This window comes from Sceloporus occidentalis, unplaced genomic scaffold (assembly GCF_023333645.1).
Source record: "Sceloporus occidentalis isolate IW3139 unplaced genomic scaffold, rSceOcc1.0.p SCAF_6, whole genome shotgun sequence".
Taxonomy (NCBI): domain Eukaryota; kingdom Metazoa; phylum Chordata; class Lepidosauria; order Squamata; family Phrynosomatidae; genus Sceloporus; species Sceloporus occidentalis.
In genome coordinates, this window is record NW_028316986.1 from 72,044,045 (window position 1) to 72,064,790 (window position 20,746).

Consider the following 20,746-nt stretch of genomic DNA (forward strand, 5'->3'; position numbering starts at 1 on the left):
AGCAGCCCTAAAAAAAAGTTATGTAATATATGTTGGGTTCTCTAAATCCAATGTAATTATGTCAGGTTTTATGGGAGCCCTGCTTCATGATTTCTGCAGTAAGGCAGAGGAATGGTTGATGAAACTACTCTTTAAAAGGGTTGGGTCTGTGGTTGCATGGCAGTATACAGCACCGGACTTCCACTGGCAGAATAGTGGAATTGGGACAGGGGCAATCTCCCTTACCTGCAAGAGCTTCCCAACCTCCCCAAAAGTGCATCAAAGGGCCGTGAAACTCTCCTGAGCCAGGGTTGCAGTGAAGAGCAAAGTGGTTTTAACACCAGCTTGGCAATGAATGTAGACCAACATTGAAGAAGTTAGGACCTTTTCAGATGTGTCTGTGATCTGCATGGGGTGAGCAACCTCTGTGGTCCTGAGGGCCAGTTTTCAGGGTGGGCAAGTACTAAGAGGCCACCAGCTCAAGAGGGCAGCCTAAGGAGTAAAGGGCTATGTTTATCTGACTTTTTGAATGGGGAAAAATGCATCCAGTTGATAAAATTAAACTTTTCCATTTTAATGTTCATATATAAATACCATTATTAACAAATGAAATCCACCAGTCATACTTATTATTAAAATTATATTTGTATTTAAATTGATAATAAATGTGATTAAATTAACTTTAATTAATATGATATATACCTCAAAAATTACAGAAAATTGTTGATACACACACCGATTATTAAAAGCTTTCTCTTCCTGTTGACTATAGTGCATTTTGCAATTTGCTGGTGAATTTTGGTGGCTAACCACAATGTCAATTCAAAAAATAAAATTCTGGGAGCATTAAAAAGGTCTTGTTGCTACTTCCCCTCTACTGACATATTGAGAAAGTACTGTGTTTGAAAAGGGACATCCTAATCTTCATTATATGCTTGAGTTCTTAAAATGGCAAGTAAATGGCAAGTGAGTGTTTAACTTCCAGGTTTTAGTGTCAGATCATTCAGAAATGGAGATTCTTTTGTCTTTGGTGAGTATACAAGTTCTAGATAAAAGGTCCTCATCATAATCCTGCTGTAAGCACCGCCTGAGGTCAACCTCATTGATTTCAGGAGAGCAGGATGACCCCTCGTAATTTTAGGCTTACACAGGTATATTTATGTTCAAATTGCAGTGCCTAACCTTTTTGTGCAGCAGTGACATTCATGCCTGAGTAGGGAAAACATATTCTATAAAGCGCACATTTAGCATACATGTTTTAGCATGAAGTAAGAGTTCATGTATCTCTGTATGCTGGTGTCAGGAAAGCTTCCAGATAATGACTCCTGGTGCTATCAGTCAAAAAGCATGTGGTCTTTTCTTCCTTAACATTGTGTGTATGTATGTATGTGTACAGTAAAAGAAGTTGGAATATGTAATGAGAAAACATGAAAGAGCAACAAATGGGTGACGATGCTTTATGAATCACCCCTGAACACCTCTGTGAATGAGTTGTGTGGTACCATTCCTGCTCAAGCCTCACCTCTCTTCCATCCACAGTGGTTTCACATACATCCCAACCCCATATGGCCTTCAGTTACACAGTTATGCAACTGTGCTACTATGGAAGGAAGACAGAGACTTTTCTTCCTTCCTTTTTCCCTTTGCTTATTTGTTAGCTATTCAAGGAGGCATAATCAGCAAATGAATGCTATTCAAAGTTTTTACCAGTATAAGTCACTTAAATTCAAATATCTTGGATCCACAACTCAAGTCGAAAATGCAACTAAAGTGTTTTACAAAAACTTCAAAATAGTTGGCTGCAAGGGAAAATGTGGACATTGATAGGCAATCAATTCCAAATTAATTAAACTACAGCCATTCTTCTTAGTCCTCACTGTTTGTTTTGTTTCATCTAGAGGAGTGGTGAAACCCTTATGGATCTCAAATTCCCTTTTTCACCTCATGAAGACAATCTATATAAAAATTCGTAAGTAAAAGTTATATACTATGAAGGTGGAACAGAACACAGTTTGGAAACATTACTTCAGACTACACCTACTATGATTTCTGGGGAACTCTGGGAATTATTGTCCATATTCTGTAGCCAGAACTGGAGCATTGTTGCTTGCTGCTCGAACTGCTAGGACTCACAACCAGTACTCTGGCCCTCTAAGGAGAGCAGCTCCTTAGCAGTCTTTAGTCAATATGTATTTATCTTGCAAAACACTCATCCGTCTGGCCTTGGTTAAGAGATAGAGAATGGTGGCAAGTTGTTGGAGAACAGGGCTGTGTATACTTCCTTGAACCCCCTAAATGTGCCACATAGGGTGCAGTCCCATTACTAGCACTACAGCAAAATTTAGCTGCTAGTTCAGACAGCTTTTATGGGTGAGATGGTGCCACCTTCTTCCCCTCAGGCAATGAAAATCCTCTAGGCCAGTGGTTCCCAACCTTCCTAATGCCGTGACCCTTTAATACAGTTCCTCATGTTGTGGTGACCCAAACCCATGAAATTATTTTCATTGCTACTTCATAACTGTAATTAAATAGGTGTTTTCCAATGGTCTTAGGCGACCCCCATGAAAGGGTCATTCGACCCCCAAAGGGATCCCGACCCACAGGTTGGGAACCACTGCTCTAGGCTGTCCCTATTCATCTGGTATAATAAAATTAATACTTCTACTTAACTTCAGGCAGAAGGCATTACAGCCCTACTTGTTCATTAGAAACAGTAATAGTCCAACTTAGTACAATTTCATGGGATCATTGTTATGGTGTAGGCCAAATATTTTCTGTATTTATTTCCCCATTTGAATCTAGTGGATGGCTGTCATTCATGTACTCCTCCTTGTTCTTATTCGATTTTCCCTCTTTAACAATTTCTCTCATTCATTAGTTTGGATGTTTGCACTCAGTTATAGTACAGTACTTTCAAAACAGAGACAACAACTTCTCCCTTTAGGAACTAAAGGGATCTACAGTTGGAATCTCAAAATGTTCTCTTTTGCTTAATGTGAAAGAAATTACATGGGAAGATTGGTGCTCTGTTCCCAGGCACAGAATCACAACTTTAATTCATATTTAGTTGTACAAATTGCTACCTGAGTTACTGCAGAATGTACTAATTTGTAGATTCTAGATGAGTTGTATTTTCAGACTTACACATTTATGTATTTACCCATTTTAAAATGACCTATGGGATGCCTTAAAGACTAAAACCATCAAATAGGTTCAAAATCTGATCTGCAGGAAACAATGGAACACTTTGGGGTTTGTGTTAAGTTTTCAAACATACAGTTATTACTATTTCTAGACTACGGTGCAGTGGTTTATTTTTAAAATTCCACATCCATGTTTCTGAACTGTTTGAAATGTCCATGCTTCAAGGTTTCATGTTTGAAAGGGGCTGCCATTGTATATTATATATGTACCAGAATAATTTTTTTAAGAAGTAAACTTGATTTTATGAAGTGTTATATTTTTATAGCACATCGTTTGGGACTTTGTACCTTGTAAAACACAATTGTCTCTAGGGAAGCTTCTTTATCCTATTTTCTGTGCGCTGTGTCTGTTATTGCTACTGCTGCTACAGCTGCTGGCCTCAGCTGCTGGGTGAATGGTGTTGTGAAACTGTCTGAATTGATCTTCAGAGTTCCATGTGTTTATGTGAAAGGATGATGCCAAGGGAAAAAGTGTCCATGGGTTCAATAGGGCAAAGGTTTACTGTGACAGGCTCCTGGAAAGGAACCTTGGTATTGGCCTTCATCTGTACTTCTTTATTTATAAAGAAATAAAAAAACTATCAAATCTATCAAGTGTGATACCTTTACTGGACAGCCAAAATGCACGAAATACATCATGAAAGCTTTTGAAGCTCCACTGGCTTCTTCATCGGGCAAAAGATGTTTACAAATCATACAAGAGAAGCAAAGTGGTAATGTCAGAGTCACAGGCCTACATTTTTGTCTAAGATGCTGTATCTGTTGTAGTTCAGCTGGTTTGTAGTTTCAGTTGGTATTTCAGAGGCCATACGGGGGCAGAGGGCAGGAAAATTTAAACTCCATTAGTGTTAGTAAGGTCACTTCTCTTGGGATCCAGGTTGTCTCTGTCCTTTGCAAAGCCACAGACACAAATACTGTAGCCTAATAGTGGGAACTTCAGTGGGTCCTGAGACCAGTTTAAATCATTTACATCTAATAAAAAAAGCTGGAAGTAACAAAAAAGTGCACTTCTAGTTTTGAATAATGAAATTTGTTTTCATGTTAAAACAGTGTCAGGGAGCAGCAACCTATTAGGCGAATGATCTTGTTTTGGACATTCACTTTTATCATTTTTTTGTCTGTAAATGAAGAGTTGAGAACTGCAAGCTGCCAAAACAGCCAAAAATCCAAAAAAATCTGAAATCCCAAACACTTCTGGTCCCAAGCATTTCAGATAAAGGAAACTCAACCTGTACAGGTATATCTTGGTTTATAAAGGAGATGTGTTCCTGGGTTCGCCATCTTTAACATAAACTTTGGTACCAGAAGCAGAAAATAACACGGAACGAATAGGAATAGGTTCCTCCATCACAGAATAAAAGAACAGATCAACTATTAAAAACTAGCATTATGTACATATAAGAAATGAAACAACCAGGACAGGTAAGACTTGCAAAAGTAAACAAAAATATTTTGAACCTTTTAAAGCACTTTAAAGCTTCTTCCAAAATGCATCCTTGGGTAATTTTTTCTTTCTTTTAACAGCCTCCCCTTTTCTGCTAATTTCCATTTTAGTAGCAGAACCTACAGATCTATACTTGTTCAACTAATACTTGTATTAGCCGATGAGGCAGGCTAATCTGCTTTCTTCTCTTTTTGTTTTGCTCTTTACACATGATCAGTAAGTAAATCTGGAGGCAGCTGTTTACCTTGCCTGTTGTATGTTAAGCACACACCACTCCAGTAGGATCACCAAGAATAGAATGCTATTCTCCAGTTAGAACATTATTGCATTGTTTAGTGCAAACATGCTGCTGCAACCTAAGACTGAAAGTCTTTCTCAAGCATCTTTCAGCATCTTTCCAATGCCAATGCTGCAAACAACAATAAACAAGCTTACACCTAGAAAAAGGGCAAGAAAAGTGGGGGCTGGGTTTGGCTGCTGTAAAAAGATTTTGTAAAAAAGGAGCTTCTTTGTCAGAGGTTTTGTTAACTGAGTTATGCCTGCACTCAGAACCAGCAAGATGCTACCCAAAAAGTGTTTATCTAAAAAAATCAAGCAAACTCATGATCCAAAATATTGGAGCCAAACAGTAATGCAATTACCCATAAAAAAGCAGAGCTGTAGTGATTTAATAATCTAGTTGTCTAGAAGTCCTTACATACAAACAGGGTGACCGATAACCAAAAATATTGAGACACTATAATATAGTCAGATACACTATGAATCAAGTAATCTTCATCTTCACCCCAAGAGTCCAGTATATCACCAGATATCCTAGCTGGGGATCAGAACTCAGTGGCTGAGTTTCAATAAACATGCTAGCAAAGCACAAGTCCCCTCATGTCCCCTCCAATGTACAGTACCTATGCCACCATGTGAAGAGAGGCATGGAGATTTCTTCCTCTTTCCCATTTCTTCCCTGGTATATGTCAGCAACTGGAAAGGCAGATTGAGGGTACAGCTCTATCTCTTTGGCTACCGATCGGCTGGGTGGGTATGTCCTGGCATGTTTCAGCTGCCCTTGCACACTGCCCCAGCATACTTTGCTCCTTCTCATTCAGGTACAAAAGGGCAGTGGGAACTGCCTGGGATACCCCAAAAACTGAGCAGTGAGGATGAGGATGGATCTGTGCCAGCAAGCATTCCAGGGATGAGACACAATCAATGTATAAGGAAGCACAAAATATATCCTTCCACAGCATCCACCTCCCAAACATACGCAGGCATAAACAGGAGTTGCACTTAAGTATGTCACCAACAGGATTCTAGCTGCTGTCCCCCATGGAACTGATCAGCCACTGAAAGGATGGTCAGGTCTTTGGAACTTGAGGTTATTATTATTATTAACCTTTATTTATGAAGCGCTGTAAATTTACACAGCGCTGTACATGCAATCTTTTTAGTTAGACGGTTCCCTGCCCTCGGGCTTACAATCTAAAAAGACATGACACAGAAGGAGAAGGGAGTGGTGGAGGGAAAGGGTAAGAGGTCCAGCAGTTCCTCTCTACCTCCAAGGCCTGGACCAAGGCAGATGGACTGGAGGGAGGGCTTGGCTTCATAATGGATGGTTAATCATTATTCCCCAGCCATGAGAGACACTGACAGTCTTCAACCTGTTACATTGCCCATGTTAGAACTGCAGGAGAGCAGATTTTGCTCGAATAAGGAACTTCTTGACAGTAAGATCAGTTGGCAATAGGATCAATTGCCTAGAGAGTGGTGGGGTCCCCTTCTCTGGAGGTCTTCAAAAAAGACTAAACAGCTACTTGCTGGGGATGCTTTAGCTGGAGATCTTGCACTGAGTATTTATGGGCCCTGAGGCCCCTTCCAATTGTATGACTCTGTACCTCCCAATATTTGGTCAGCCATTCTTCAAAACTTGGCAGTCCAACTCTACTAAAGCAGCTGTCACTTTCTCTTTGATGGCAACAATTTTGGAAAGGGCATTCAGGTTTACATTGTTCAGGTCAGCCATCCAGGATACTTACAGTTTAATTATCCACCATGTATTGACTTAAAAGAGTTTTTGTGTGTATGTTTGGAAGGGAACTGGATCAAAGGTGACAACGAACAAAATTAGGCTAAAGGTTTATTTGTATGATGCGTAAGTAAAAAGATTGTGCCTACAGTTATTTCAGGGCTGGGAGGTACTATGCTGCAAGATGCATCCTTCTCTCTTAAAATCTGCTCTTAGTAGAAGCAAGTATTACATATAGGTCATAATGAGGAATTGCAAAGAGGTACAGAGATACAGAGTCAAGCTTTAAACTGACTTTTAAACTGTGTTGTTTGTATCTGTCTGAAAAAGTAATCTCCTTCCACTATCTCTTCCTGTAAGTAAATAGTAGGTGCTCAACTTGATTGCCGGTTCTGCAGGAGGTTAAGAGTCATCCGGAAAGGCAGGATTATCTAGATTAGGAATAATCTTTTCATGATAAAATACTCTCCTGTTCTGAAATCGAAAGCTTTTGAAAGTCACCCGATAACTACATTTATTTAGGGGCAATCTTGCATTTTCAATATGCTTGATTGAGCTAAACGTGAAAAACCAGAATCCTCACATGCATCTAGAACGAGGGAAATCCCATTCCTGGCTCCCAGGGACCTTTTATAACACAGCAACTAACAGTGGCATCATTAGGGTTTGCGTCGCCCAGTGTGGTAACTCATGGTATCACACACACCCCCACTGACTTACTCCCATACCACAGTACTTCCCCATAGGGAATCATTGGGAATGACTTGCCCATGGGGAAAGCCTGGAGATGCTTCCTATGTTGCCCTACTATGGGCAGGTAATCCGCAATGATTCCCAATGGGCAAGTACTGTCATCTGTTTAGTACGCCCCGTTTTGTAAGGCGTTTAGCCTTCCCTGCCAAAGAAACTAGCGCCTCCACAAACTGCAGACCCGCGATCCATAGCATGGGGCCCTCCGCTGTTAAGGCGGAGTCCACCCGCATGAACCCTGCAGGGCAGCAGCAGCAGCAGCAGCCGCCAGGCCCTCCCTCCCGGAGTTGCCCTTGACAGTCCCAGTGGGCGGGGGAGGAGGGCACAGAGCGAGGAGAGCCAGGCCATGGCCGCGGACCAATAGGAGACAATGGCCTCCTCACGCGCAGCCAATAGCAGCTCAGAGGGAAGCGCGGCCCACCTCGACGCAGGAGAGAGACGGGTCGGCTTTGCTTTACGGCGCATGCGCGGCGGCGGCGTCGCCATGGGAACGGAGGCGTTGCCGTAAAGCGGGCGAAGAAGCCGGGAGGGTCTGTCGTGAAGCGGCGGTGACAGCGGGCGGGCGGGCGAGGCGTTTGTCATTGGAAGCAGCCATGGCGGCGGCGTTGGCCCGGAAGGCGGCGGACTATGTGCGCAGCAAGGACTTCAGGGACTATCTCATGAGGTAATTGGGGGAATGGGGGCAGAGGAGGAGAGGGGGAGGAGGGGAGCCAGTGGGCACTTAGGGCTGCCTCCACACTGGAGAGATAACCCGGTTTGGCAGCGCTTTAACACCAGCTGGCTCTTTGCTATGGAATTCTGGGAGCGAGGTCCGCTCTGGGCCCACAACAAACTCCAACTCCCAGAATTCCATAGCAAAGAGCCAGACAACAAAGGAAGGACTCATTGGAAAGCGCAGTAAAATGCTGGGAAAGGTGGAGTGCAGAAGGAAAAGAGGAAGATGGATGGGTTCGAGCAGGGAAGAAGAAAGGGCCCTGAGCCTGAAAGCCCTGAGCAGAGAGGACTTGGAGGCCTTTCCTTCGCTGGAGAGATGGATGCCAAGTCTCTCCCTCCATGGGTGGGAATAGCCCTCCATGATCCCATGCAAGGAAGAGGCCTTCCCAGGGCATCTGCACCAAGGTCCTTCAGAGACTTTGCACTTCAGCTCCCAGGATCCCAGGATATTGGCCAAGAAGGCCCAAAACATCTCTGAAAGGGGACAGTCAGGGGACCGCCATCTACACTAGAGAAACAAGGCAGTTTAACCCAGGAATGCCGGCCCTCTCAGAGTTTTCAAAACAGGAAAGTTATCCGGGTTCATCACCTTCATTGTTGCCAAAAGGGAAACTGCACCCGCTGAATGCTGTTCTCAGGCTCTACTTGGTCTAAGTCCTGTTGAAATGAGTGGGACTTGCTTCTGTGTAAACATCATGAGAATAACTCTGTAGTTATTGGCTGCCTTTTCCCCAGCCCCTGGGACACAAGGCAGCTTGCAAGGTTAAAACAGGTGAAGCAGTATAGGCCTAGGATAGACCGCAATGAAGTCGTTTTCGTCTCTGGTTGCCATTATTTCGACCTGTCCTTGAAGCATTTCCTCAAATCCCTATTTTGCATCCTTCTGCTCTGAGAAATGACAACAGAAGAGATGTTACTGCTTTTGGCCCCTTATCTTTTACATGCTGAGGTAGTCTTTCAAAGCCCAAACTACATTTCCCATCCTTCCTGTCTTGATTTGAAGAACAGCTACACTCTTGGGACCTTGATTTCTAAATAATCTGCTTCAGAATAGTTGAAAGGACCTCCGCTGTGGTCTCCTGGGTTCATCACTGATTCTGTGCCAAGCCCTTGCTGTTACTGCACTTTAAACAGTTTTCCCAGTCTTACTCTATAGGAGAATAACATTAATATAAACATGTGCTTTTTTATGAGCCATCTGTTAATAAAGGGGAAAACTGACCTCATTGTTTACATAAAAACATTTAAAGTGCCGAAAAGTAAATGGGAATTAAATATGGACCAGAATACCCCCCCCCCAAGTTAAAGGCCCTTGAACCCCTTTAGAATGAAGGAAGCTGAGTATTTATGGGGAGGCTGTTGTTTGGTTTTTCAAAGATTCATTTTGTTTCCATTTACTTAAAAATTTCAAAAACAGTCCTGTGGGCTGAGTGACAAACACTGTCTGAAATTTCGTTTCCTATCCCAAACAAAATGTAAATGGATTAAATGCTCATGCTGTGTTGATAATGCTGAAGATGCAGAAATCAGCTCAGCTCCCACTTTAGCGGAATGTATTGGTGAATCAGTAAGGTGCAACATCATACACTAATGAGTGACATAAGACTGGGCTTCTTTTCTTTGGGAGTAGGATATTCTTTGTTTTCTGCAAATGTTCAACTGGGTTGTTCAACATTTTTAAAGAGTTAAGAAATCCTGTTTTCTTTTTAAAAGACAAGGGTCTTCTCTCTTAAATCTTGAGTGATCTGAAAAACAATAAAAGCCACCTCCAGAAAAATGTGCCCATTTCCATAGACGACCTTTCTGCAGCTGGTAGATTTTTGTAAATGGGCTTATGAGTAACGGTAGCCAGATGCAAGAAAGCATGCAACTCCTACAGATTTAATAGTTGTGTAGAAGTGGGAATATCAGCAAATGTAACTCCCTCATACCCTGTCCTCTTCTGCCTCTTGCTACCCTATTTGAAGTGCATAAAGATACACATTGCTCAAGCAAACTGAGCAAGTCTGAATGGTGAAGAAATCTTGCAGTACTTGCATGACTGGTAGGAATGTTTTTGTTTTTTTCACAGAAGAAAGAGATTAATACCTACAAAATGCCACATGAAGTGGAGTAGAGTTCAGAATACCTGTTTAGGATTAAGAATGTCCCAAGTTTATGGCTTATTCCATAAAAGAGAAATATATCTAATTGAAGATTGTAATACTTTATTGCCTAATTGTTGTTAGTGAATATTTCTTTTAACTATGATACAGTTGGGTTCATGCATGGTTAAACATGTTGTTGTTGAAAAGAACTTGATAGTGACACCAGGTCTTTTTACTCAAGCCACCTTATGTTGCAGAAGACAAAATCAGCTTGTACTACAGACATCTTTTCCAGTCATTTGAAAAATACCTGTTTAAAACAAAGATCTGATAAATCAAGAAGACAGAAATGTTTATTTCACAGAAGACACTAGTTCTATTTTACTTAGGCTAGCTTGAATTATTTCATGGTAGTATTTAACTGACTTATTTTTTCTTTCTACAACATTATTTGTACCTTTTGTAACTAAGCTACTTCCTAGCAGGTCTGATAGCATTTTACTTCAGGCACTGATGTGTATGCAACTATTTTTTCATCTTTTGGAGTCTCTGATGCAGGATTATCCATCAGTAAGCTTCAGCATCTTAAAGTGTAAGATATAGTTAATGGTTGGAACTGATGTCGGAGGTTTCTCACAATATTGTTTACCTCTCTTCATCCCCATGCATTTGTGGCCGCATTGGCTGTAGTTTTGTGTTCGGATTCAGAAATGCCTTGCATGAGTGGAAAAATAACTATACCTCTGCAAGACCTCATCAGGTAATGTGATTTCCTTGCCCTGCCACAGACCTCCTGTCCAGTCTCCCTGTATGCTATTCTAAAGAATTCCTTAAGCATCAGAAGCAACTTTTAGGGATCCTCTCTCCGTGTGTGTGTGTGTGTGTGTGTGTGTGTAGCCAGAAAAGCCCTTTTTTTATGAACAGTTTCTCTTGACCTTTTAGAGATCCAGCCCCATACCTTTGGCAGACTCTTCTTCTGTTCTTCTGACATTACAGCTTCCCCCCCTGCAACTGGACTGTCTTTGGCATGAGCTGGTCTTACTTTTTCCTCAACTTCCTGATTAGTTCTCCTTTCAGTCTCATAACAGCAAATAAGCCATTTCACTATCTACAAATACTGAAAATTTAATAGTAAAAGGACTGCAGTGAGATATCTGTGTGTATAGGTAAGAAACTCTTAAGGCAATGACTTCCATAGTGGGCAGTATGTCCCCTGGGGGTGGTGGAAAGATTGGGGGAGACAGTGAGGGGGGGGAAAAGAGCAGTAGGGGGTGGTGAGGGAGAAGGAGATGGCAGGGGAGCCTTCAGTCGAACTATTGGTGCACAAGAAAGATAAGGAGGACTAGTGGCCTTTGGGACCATGGTGGGGATGAGGAATTAAAGCACATGGTGGGGAGATGCAGTGGAAAAAAGGAGGTTTCTCATTTGGGACCCTGCTTTAAGCTTTATGAGTTTTGCTGGGCTTTGGCTGGAAGTTTGGAGCTGCGCTGCTGCTTTCTTTTGTCAATCAGTCCAACAGAAGAGATAGCAGAAGAAACAATGCTTGTATCAGCAGAGAGGGAATGATGTGAAGCTTTGTGGGGAAGGCATGGCTCTGGGGTTGATTCTTCTTGATCCTCTCTTGAATTGAGAATTCTTCCTCACTAGGGAGAAAAGTTTGAAGCTGGCTGCATTCCTCTGTGACCCGGTGAAGAAGGATTGAGAGTTCTTCCTCACGAGGGTGAAGCTTCTCCCTTTGTACCTGGTCAACTTGGGAGCAATAACTGAGCAGCTGGTCAAGCTGTGACCAAGGAGTCCCTCACCCATACCAGCCTTTACCTTAACGAAGTGCAAAAGGAGCAGTGACTGTCAAGCAGTGAGCACCAAGTCAAGCAGTGACTGAGAAATCTCTTGCCTGAGCCAGCCTTGAGGCAGTCTAGCACAGGCGAAAGGCTTCTTGGTCACTGCTCAACCAGATCCTTGGTTGCTTCTTGACCAGATGCTTGGTCACTCTCCCTTTTTGCACTCAGTCACCTTGGGCGTAGCAACTCGTGCAGCCGGCCAGCTCGCCTTCTTTGTCCTGTAAGGCTGGTGCAGGCAAAATGGATGAGCAGGTCTGGACCCCTACCATCACTGCTGCTGCTTGTGTTGTATTCATGAGAGGCTGAGGCAGAAGAGGAGGCAGTGGCAAACTAGGTGCGGCTGAAATAGATGTCGCTGACTGGGTGGCTGCTGCACAAATAGTAGACCTAATATCAAAAAATATGTGTTGGGAGGTGCTAGGGTTGCCACCTAAGAGAAAAGGGGGCAGACCACTGCCCCCGAGGCTTCTTAACATTCATTTCCAGTAACTTTACAGGTGAAGCAGACCGGCACTTTGGAGAGGCCTCTGGCCACACCAGTCTCAGTCGGCCCCTGATCGATGCGGGAACGTGGCAACTGGACAGCCAGCTTTGCATCTAGAAGGGTGCATCATTGACCTTAATGTGACCTATGTCATTGTTATTTGTTTGAGGAATTATGAAGGGCATATTTTAATTGTCAGAAGAAAGTACTGCTTCTCTCCTGAGTCTAGGAATGGGAAACCATTTATTGCTATCAATATGTGGATTTAAAAATGATTTCAACGAGACTGAATTGCTGTCTGACATTGGATCTGAACAGATTATAACTGGCTGAAATAGCTTCCTTTCAGTTTAAAAATAAACTCATTTTAGCAATTGTTTGCTGAATTAGCAGACTAAAGTACTTTTGACTTGTTTATTAAGAAAAGTATCTTGCATTACTAATATACCCACTATATTTTATTTCATGAAGGCAAATTACTCTTTTTCTTGCTTTCTTTCATGTGTTCCCTTACATGGTGAATTGTTATGACTTCTCATAATAGTACGGTAAGGCACTGTCTCTTCTTTCTTTTAGCTGCATGTAATGATTGTGTTCTTGCATAGTTATGAATTGATCCTAAAATCCACTGAAGCTGGGTGCCGCTCTTCCCCAGAAACAAGTTGAATAAAATGTTCATTTTTCCACTCCAGTTACAACATACTTACCCCCTTATATCTATCTACCAGGTATCTTGGGAGACTTCCACAATTATCATTTGAGAAATGTATGGGCATACCTGCTTCTTAGCCATTGTTTTGTGTGAGAGAGAAAACCTTGCAGCTGTTTGGCACTTACTATTTTTACATCCCATTATTCAAACAAATCTGAAAATGCTAAATTTCTAATTTAAAAAGAACAGTAGTAAAGCTTTGTCTAATTCAGGTGCGAGCAAAGTGTGACCAGTGGGCTACATGTGTCCCCCCCCCCCAGTCCAAAAATAACTTCTAGTGGGTATGGAAAGCATTTCTACCATGTTGGAAGCCCCTTGGCCCTCCCTGGGACCAAATAAATTGCAAAATGCTTCAAAAAATGTGTGGGCCAATAATACCTTCTAGGGGATGCAAGGGGCATTTCCACCACAGTTTGGGAGTCCTGGGCCAGAGAGACCTTTTTTGAAACAAGAAGTGACTTCTAATTTTAAAAAGAACTCCCCTGGTTCTAAAATGGCCCAGGAAGGCCCTTCAGCATGGTGAGAATGCCCCCAAGTCTTCTAAAAAGCATTTGGCAGTGGTAGTTTTTGTTGTGTGATAGTCTGTAAGGGGGTGCTGCCCTACAAGCTCTCTTGGGGGGCTAATTTGGCCTTTTTGCCTTCCATAGTTGCCCACTCCTGGCCCAATTCATAGAAACATGAATTTCCTTTGCACATCACATACTTAGCTCCAAAAATATTGAGGGATCTCTCCACATTTGTCATCTCCATATTTGTTTAGTTTTTGTTTTTGAAGGAGTTGTGTGGCTTATGCATTAAAAAAAAAGTCCTTTTGCTTTTAAATCTGTTCAAGATTAATGAAGGGAGTGCAGAATAAGTTATTTATCGCCTTGTATTTTCAGACTATAATGACTACATTTATTGAAGACAGATATAAGAATACTGCCAGATAACAACAGCTGTGTATTTATTAAAACCAAATGGTTGAGGATACTGTAATGATGGAGTTAAATAGTAATTGTTAATTACTGAGTTAAAATAGTAAGTTACAAGAAATTCCAAGGGATAAATACTTGGTAAGATGTTTAGAGCCTTTATTAACCTTAATGATAGGGGGAAAGTTACATACTTTCGGCTCTCGGTATTCGCAAGGGATCCATTACAGACACACACCCTGCCGATACCAAAATCCATGGATGCTCACATTCCATTGTCCCCAGTGAAGGGATAACAGGACTTCAGTGGCAGTGCATGCACATAGCCATGCCACCATTAGGGAGGCCCCTGTTGTCCCCAGTGACGGCATGTGCATGCCACAGGACCACCATTAGGGACAACGGGACTTAATGGTGGCCACTGGGGACAACAGGAGCTGTTCCTAATGGCAGTGTGGCCATGTGCACATGCCGCCATTGGGGACAACACAGGCTTGCTGTCTGCGGATGTTTGAATCTGTGGATGGCAAGTCTGCGGATACTGAGGGCTGATCATACAGTACTTCTGTCTAGTTCAATTACGTCAGACCTGATTAACATCTCTAGATTTGCAGTACAGTAAAAGCAAACCAACACAGAACTGAGAATAACAGAGATGATAAAAAGGTTTCTTATAAGAAATTTGGACTGCCTAAATATATTTGAAGGTTTTGTATTTTTATATTGTATTTTGGTATTTTAAAATAATTTTTAAACCTTATGATACTACCTTTTATTGTATTGTTTGTTTTCATATTATTTTTATTTGTCTTTTGGCTATAGCCTGTATTTGGTTACCTAATAATAAAACTCAAGATGCAACATGGCTTAAGTTAGTTTTACTCCTAGAAATCCTGGTCTAAAAATAAGAATCAACAGGGCAATAAGGTTCCTCACTTCTGTGATCTTTCCATTACAGCACTTCTGGGGGCCAGTAGCTAACTGGGGATTGCCTATTGCTGCTATCAATGATATGAAGAAATCACCAGAGATCATCAGTGGCCGAATGACATTTGGCAAGTTTGAGATAAATTGAACTGTTCTTAGAGAAAGATCAAATGTATACATATATGCTACATTTAATCGTGCCAAAATTTCCTGTGTTGAAATGGCCATATACAACAGGTTGGAAATTCTTTTTCCACCAAAAGGGTCACATAATAATGTGGCAATCAGGGGTCACATACCATACTGTCATACACCACCAGACAGACATTTATATTCATTCTGTCTAATTCATGGGGAGGACAGAGTTAAGGCTTCCCTCATAATGTGCCATTCACTCTAAGAATGATGCTTCTCCACACCACCAAACCCATGGTTTTACAGATTAATTTATACAAAAATGGCATGTGAGGAGGGCCATTGTTGCATACTATCCTTTTCATAGTTTTGTGGTAATGTTAAAGGGGCCCTTTATTATTATTATTATTATTATTATTATTATTATTATTATTATTATTACTATTATTAAACTTTATTTTTATAGCGCTGTAAATTTACACAACGCTGTACATAAAATCTCAAAGATTTTGTGGGCTGTCTGGTGCTCCTATTGGGAATGGGGAGAAGCTAAAATTGTTCCCCCAAAAATGTACAAAGAGGGGAAAATGGACTGAGGTTGTGAAATCCTAAAGTATCTTATCTCCTGTAACACTTTGATTCTTTCGAGAAAAAGCAGAATATTAATAATAATAATAATAATAATAATCTAGCTGACTCTCAGCTCCTGTCCCTAACTCTGTTATGTTGGATGGAGATGCAGTAGTCTCAGTCAGCTAAAAATGTTGGGTCCTGTTATGTGATCTATGTAAAGTGCATCAACACATTTGAAAGTAACCCTGGGTTTACACATGACTGTTCATGCCAAGTAGTGTCTGCAGTACAGACACTGTAAATTCCCATCTTTTCTATTTCTAGGGGACAATTTTATTTGTATTCAATAGCCATAAAAACCTAAAGAGTGATTACTGTAATACTTCATTGCATTTATGGCGGAGATGCATAAGACTTTGTTATATTTATAATGTATTTTTTAATGCTGGAATGATGCATTCTTCTTTCATTTGATGAGTAAACGCACTAGGCAAGAGATATAGCTGACATATATGTTGAAATTGTGAATAAACAGGTGGCATGAACTTAATATGCTAAACAGCAAATCTACATCTTACTTCTTCAGTTAGCCATAACAATATAAACCCATCTATAATGCTCCTCAGGTCATGAATTCCAGCACCCAATGAGGACTGAACAAAGCTCCATAGTAATTAAATGTTGAGTGTTATTTGGGGCAAAAATTGAGAGTGTGAAACAGAATACTTTGCTTGAACTTCTTAAAAGTTGTACCATATTGGAGGAAGGTATGACTGGCTGGCTGGAATCCTGAAGAGGTATACTCCTGCTAGGATATGAAGATAAAATGTGATATTTTATTGCAGTTCCCGGTGACGGTGATTATTATCTTTATAAAGTAAAATAGCAAAATAAGTATGGTTAATGTGAAGTCAAAGGCTTTCACGGCTGGTATCCATATTAAGTATGGTCGACTATAAGTCAACCTCATGTATAAGTCGAGGGCAGGTTTTAGGGCCAAAATATGAATTTTGTTATGACCTGTGGATAAGTCGAGGGCAAAACATAGAGGCATATAGCAAAGGATCTAAATGATGAAGCAAAGGAAAACAATGCTAAAGAAATTACAAAATTCCCACAGGAATAACTATTTATGTTTATTCTAAAGACTACATGGTTGAGAGAATAGAGGGGATTGGTGCTTCCAGTGACAGATTGCACTCTTGCCTTTCACCAAGGGATGGCTCCTTTTTTATTGAAGTTATAGTACAATTCTTGAATTGACTCATGGATAAGTCGATTCAGGTTTTTTGGGTGAATTTTTAAACTAAAATTTCTAGACTGATACATGAGTATATGCAGTACTTCAGAGTAATAAACTAAACATTGGTTTAGAATGTAATAAAACAGCACAGTTTTAGTTCTTGAATGCCCTAAATCTGGTTAATATTGCTTTTACAGCACTTTGCTGCTACTCATTGACCTTCATGAGGTTTGCATATAAGGTGCAGCCCAGGAACTGGTTGCTGTTTGCCTGTCACTTTACTAATGAGATCGCACAACTTATTCAAGGAGGACGATTGATTAAATACAAGTAGGTAAACTTTAAAATGTGACATTACAATTAAAGGAGACAAATTAAATTGCCTTTCATCTTATTATTATTATTTTGTTCTTAACATTTGAACTCTAACTCCTGGTTAGTTGGAGAATTTCACTGTATCTTCTTGTCTTTCTCTCGTTTTGACAGCATGGGAAAAAAGAACTGATCATTTAACAAGGGAAAATGGAAAAGGTGCTCCTCTTCTAATTACATCCAAGGAAGGTCTTTGCCATCCACAGTTGCTGTGTCTGATTTTACATCACATCTCATGAAAATATTCATGCCAATATTCAATGTTCTCTATCTATTATGTTTTGTAACTTAGCTTTTAAAAAGTGTTGCACAGCAGTTCAAAACATTATATGAGTTTGCTGCCTTACAAGTACTGCATTTTTATATTTATGAAATGTTTCAAGTTATATACACACAACTTATTCTGAATGAGAAAAACTGCTTAGTTTTAACAGTGGGTATTTGGCAGTTATACGCACAAATGTACTTGAGAATTCTGGTTCTGCCTCCTTAAATGCATTGGAATTACTGTAAAATAATGCTTGCATTTAGGGACGACCATTTCTGAATGGTTTTTCTAATTAAATTGTACATCAGTCCTTCACATCAGCACTTTTGTGCTGACTGAAAGCGGGTATGTACTAACTGCTCTCAGACTGTTGATTTCTGTTTGCTTACCTACACATTCAAGTCTTTAACTCTTGCTAAACGTTCACTTCCCCCCACCCCCATGAAATAAAGTGAAAAGGGCAATGAACATTCATAATGATAGGTAGGCTGGTTCAAGTTAACGCTTGTCCTTCCACAAGCCTACCATATGGCTGTACTCAGTCATGATATTTGTGCAGAGTCTACTTTTCTAAATTCTGATATTTTGGTCTGAAATACCAGTCAGTTTCTTGTATAGATTAACAACCACACCATTTGAACCTAGGTGCACAGGACTGTTTGCATACAGGTACTGAGGAAATGTTGCACAGCTGTTGGGTGTCCTGTAGCAGAGGGACTGCAGCTCTGTATTGCACTTAGCATACACTGTGTCATTTTTGACAGTTCTGCTGAACTGTCCCATTTGTTACAAACACTAAATGTTGTGGATATTACATTCATGTCAGTCTGCAAATTTCACATTATTTGTCTCTTGAAGATGTTTCTAGGGATTTTTTGTAAGATTTTACTGTACACAAAAGTACTCAGACATAAATTAAGGTATTTGGGCAGATATATCTGAAGGATGCTGTTTATTTAACTGGACAGTTCTAAAGTCAACTATTTAAACATTTTCTCCTTACCTACTTGTGATAGATCAGCATTGTAACATACCATATACAAGAGTAGGGTCTAAAACACACTGCAGAAATAATCCAGTTTGAGGCCACTTTAACTGCCTTGGCTCAGTGCTAGGGAATTCTGGGAGCTGTAGTTTTGGGAGACATTTAGCCTTCTCCGTCAGAGAGCTCTGGTGCCACAATAAACTACAATTCCCAGGATTCCCTAGCACTGAGCCAGGGCAGTTAATGTGGTTTGGATTATTTCTGCAGTGTGTTTGGGACCTATATCTGATGATTTTATTTTTAATGCAACAACTTTGGGGCAGTAAGCTTTCCTGTTGGGAGAAGTTATGATATGAATATTTTAATCAAACTAATGGCAATAAGACTGTTTTGAGGGAATTTTGTAATGACCATTTTCAACAATATTAATAAAAATGCTACGTAACTTGCATTAGTGGATTGTAAAAAGATCATTAAAATAAATGGAAAACTCTATGAAGGATAGGACCTGGCAAGTATGAGGCCAATTTCAGCTGTAATAATCTCAGACTAATAATATATTGAATAAAATACAGAGGTGTATTCTCCTTCTCTCTACTAATTTATTGATGTGGAGGTGGGTTCTGTTGGTCTGTTTGGTGTAATAATGTAAAAAATAGATGGATGCGGGCAGGAAGCTGCAAAAAGTGTAGCTACTGGTAATGATTAAATTCTGATTCTCTGAAATGTAATTTACTCCTTCATAGTGTAATTCTTATTCTGCTGTCATGAGGACAAAAATGTCTTCCTCTCTAAAAATGCCATTCTTACAAATCAAAATTTCAGATTTCTTATTCCAGTCAGAGGATTTTGCAAAGATGTTTCAGTGGGCCCTTGATATCTGCTGGGGTTCCCTATGGATACCAAAATCCATGGATGCTCAAGTCCCATTATAATCAATGGCTTAGTACAGTGATGTTCCTTATTTTAAAAAATGGCAAAATCGATGTTTGCTTTTTGGAATTTAAAAAAATATATTTATTTTCAAGCCATCGATGCTTGAATCCATGGATGCAGAATCCTTGGATAAGGAACAACTGTACTGTAGTTGTATTTCTGAAATTAGTTTTCTGTGTAAATGTATGTGCTGTATATTTATAATTGGTCTTTACTTCAAGGTATAAACATTATTTTAGGATTTTACAGTATTATACAATAGATGGCCTTAGTGCTTTAATAGATATTAATAGAAGACTCTGAAGCAATGCAGAATTTCTAATTGGTATCCTACAGTTAATTGCTGTAATGGCAATTTATTTCCCTAGTTTTGATATTGCTCATGTAATAGTTAATATACACCAGTATATTAACTTGAGTACCTGCATGCTCTAGTAACACATTGTTGAATCTGCACACTGGCATTTCAAACATTGCTGCTGGTTCATTTTGCATAGTTTTCAAAAGATACTCCTTATTGTGTCAGCAGATATATTTTTAACTTGTATAGATACCACCCTAGGGAATGTCATAGAAAATAAGAGCTAAATTAAGATGGGGGTGACAGTGGTGAAGAAAAGGAGGAGGAGATTACACTCATTGGAAATCTTAGGCCTTTTTTTCCTTAAAAAGAAAAGTGTCATTGGCGAGATACAGACTGCCCAAAAAGGGTGGTCTCCCGCCGCCCTGGTTTGCTCCGCAAGGGAGCCGCAGCGGCCAAACTGCCCAGCTCCATCGCGGAACAAAAAGAACCCACAAAAAGCAAGTTCTTCTTGCGGTGCACTTGCGGCGTCACAAGCGTGCCGGGATGTGTGGACACTAGGCGTCCGCCACGTCAGAATGGCACCACCATTTTTCGCTCCCAGTACGTACTAGGGTTAGCCTAGTACGTACTAGGTTTAGGGAGCGTGTGAATGGTGCGCGCTCCCTAACCCTACTGCCACCACCGCCACACTACAAAATGGAGGTATGTATCCCGCCATATTTTCTCATTGTATTATTGGTCCTTTTTGTTGTTATTTCTTATAAACATAATGAATCATATAGCTCCCTACATGTTGGACTGCAAAGCTCAGCTGTCCTGATCAGCATTTCCAGTAGTGAAGAATGCTGGAAGTTGCAG

The 20,746-nt window shown here is 40.5% G+C and overlaps 1 protein-coding gene across 1 annotated transcript; it reads left to right on the forward strand.

Annotated features, from left to right (window-relative positions):
- Nucleotides 1-7,914: 7,914 nt before the first annotated feature.
- MPC1 (mitochondrial pyruvate carrier 1) lies at nt 7,915-19,235 on the forward strand. The gene is made up of 5 exons (XM_089530040.1): nt 7,915-8,057; nt 13,064-13,067; nt 15,104-15,200; nt 17,221-17,353; nt 17,510-19,235. Exons 1-5 carry the CDS (start codon nt 7,987-7,989, stop codon nt 17,526-17,528), a joined length of 324 nt encoding a protein of 107 aa, XP_089386166.1. The 5' UTR covers nt 7,915-7,986; the 3' UTR covers nt 17,529-19,235.
- Nucleotides 19,236-20,746: the final 1,511 nt, after the last annotated feature.

Excerpts from the sequence above, each read along its gene's own strand:
- MPC1 (XM_089530040.1), top strand. The coding sequence starts at position 7,987 with ATGGCGGCGGCGTTGGCCCGGAAGGCGGCGGACTATGTGCGCAGCAAG. Across the intron at positions 15,201-17,220 it reads CAGTGGCCGAATGACATTTG|CACTTTGCTGCTACTCATTG; the intron begins GCAAGTTTGAGA and ends TTGCTTTTACAG.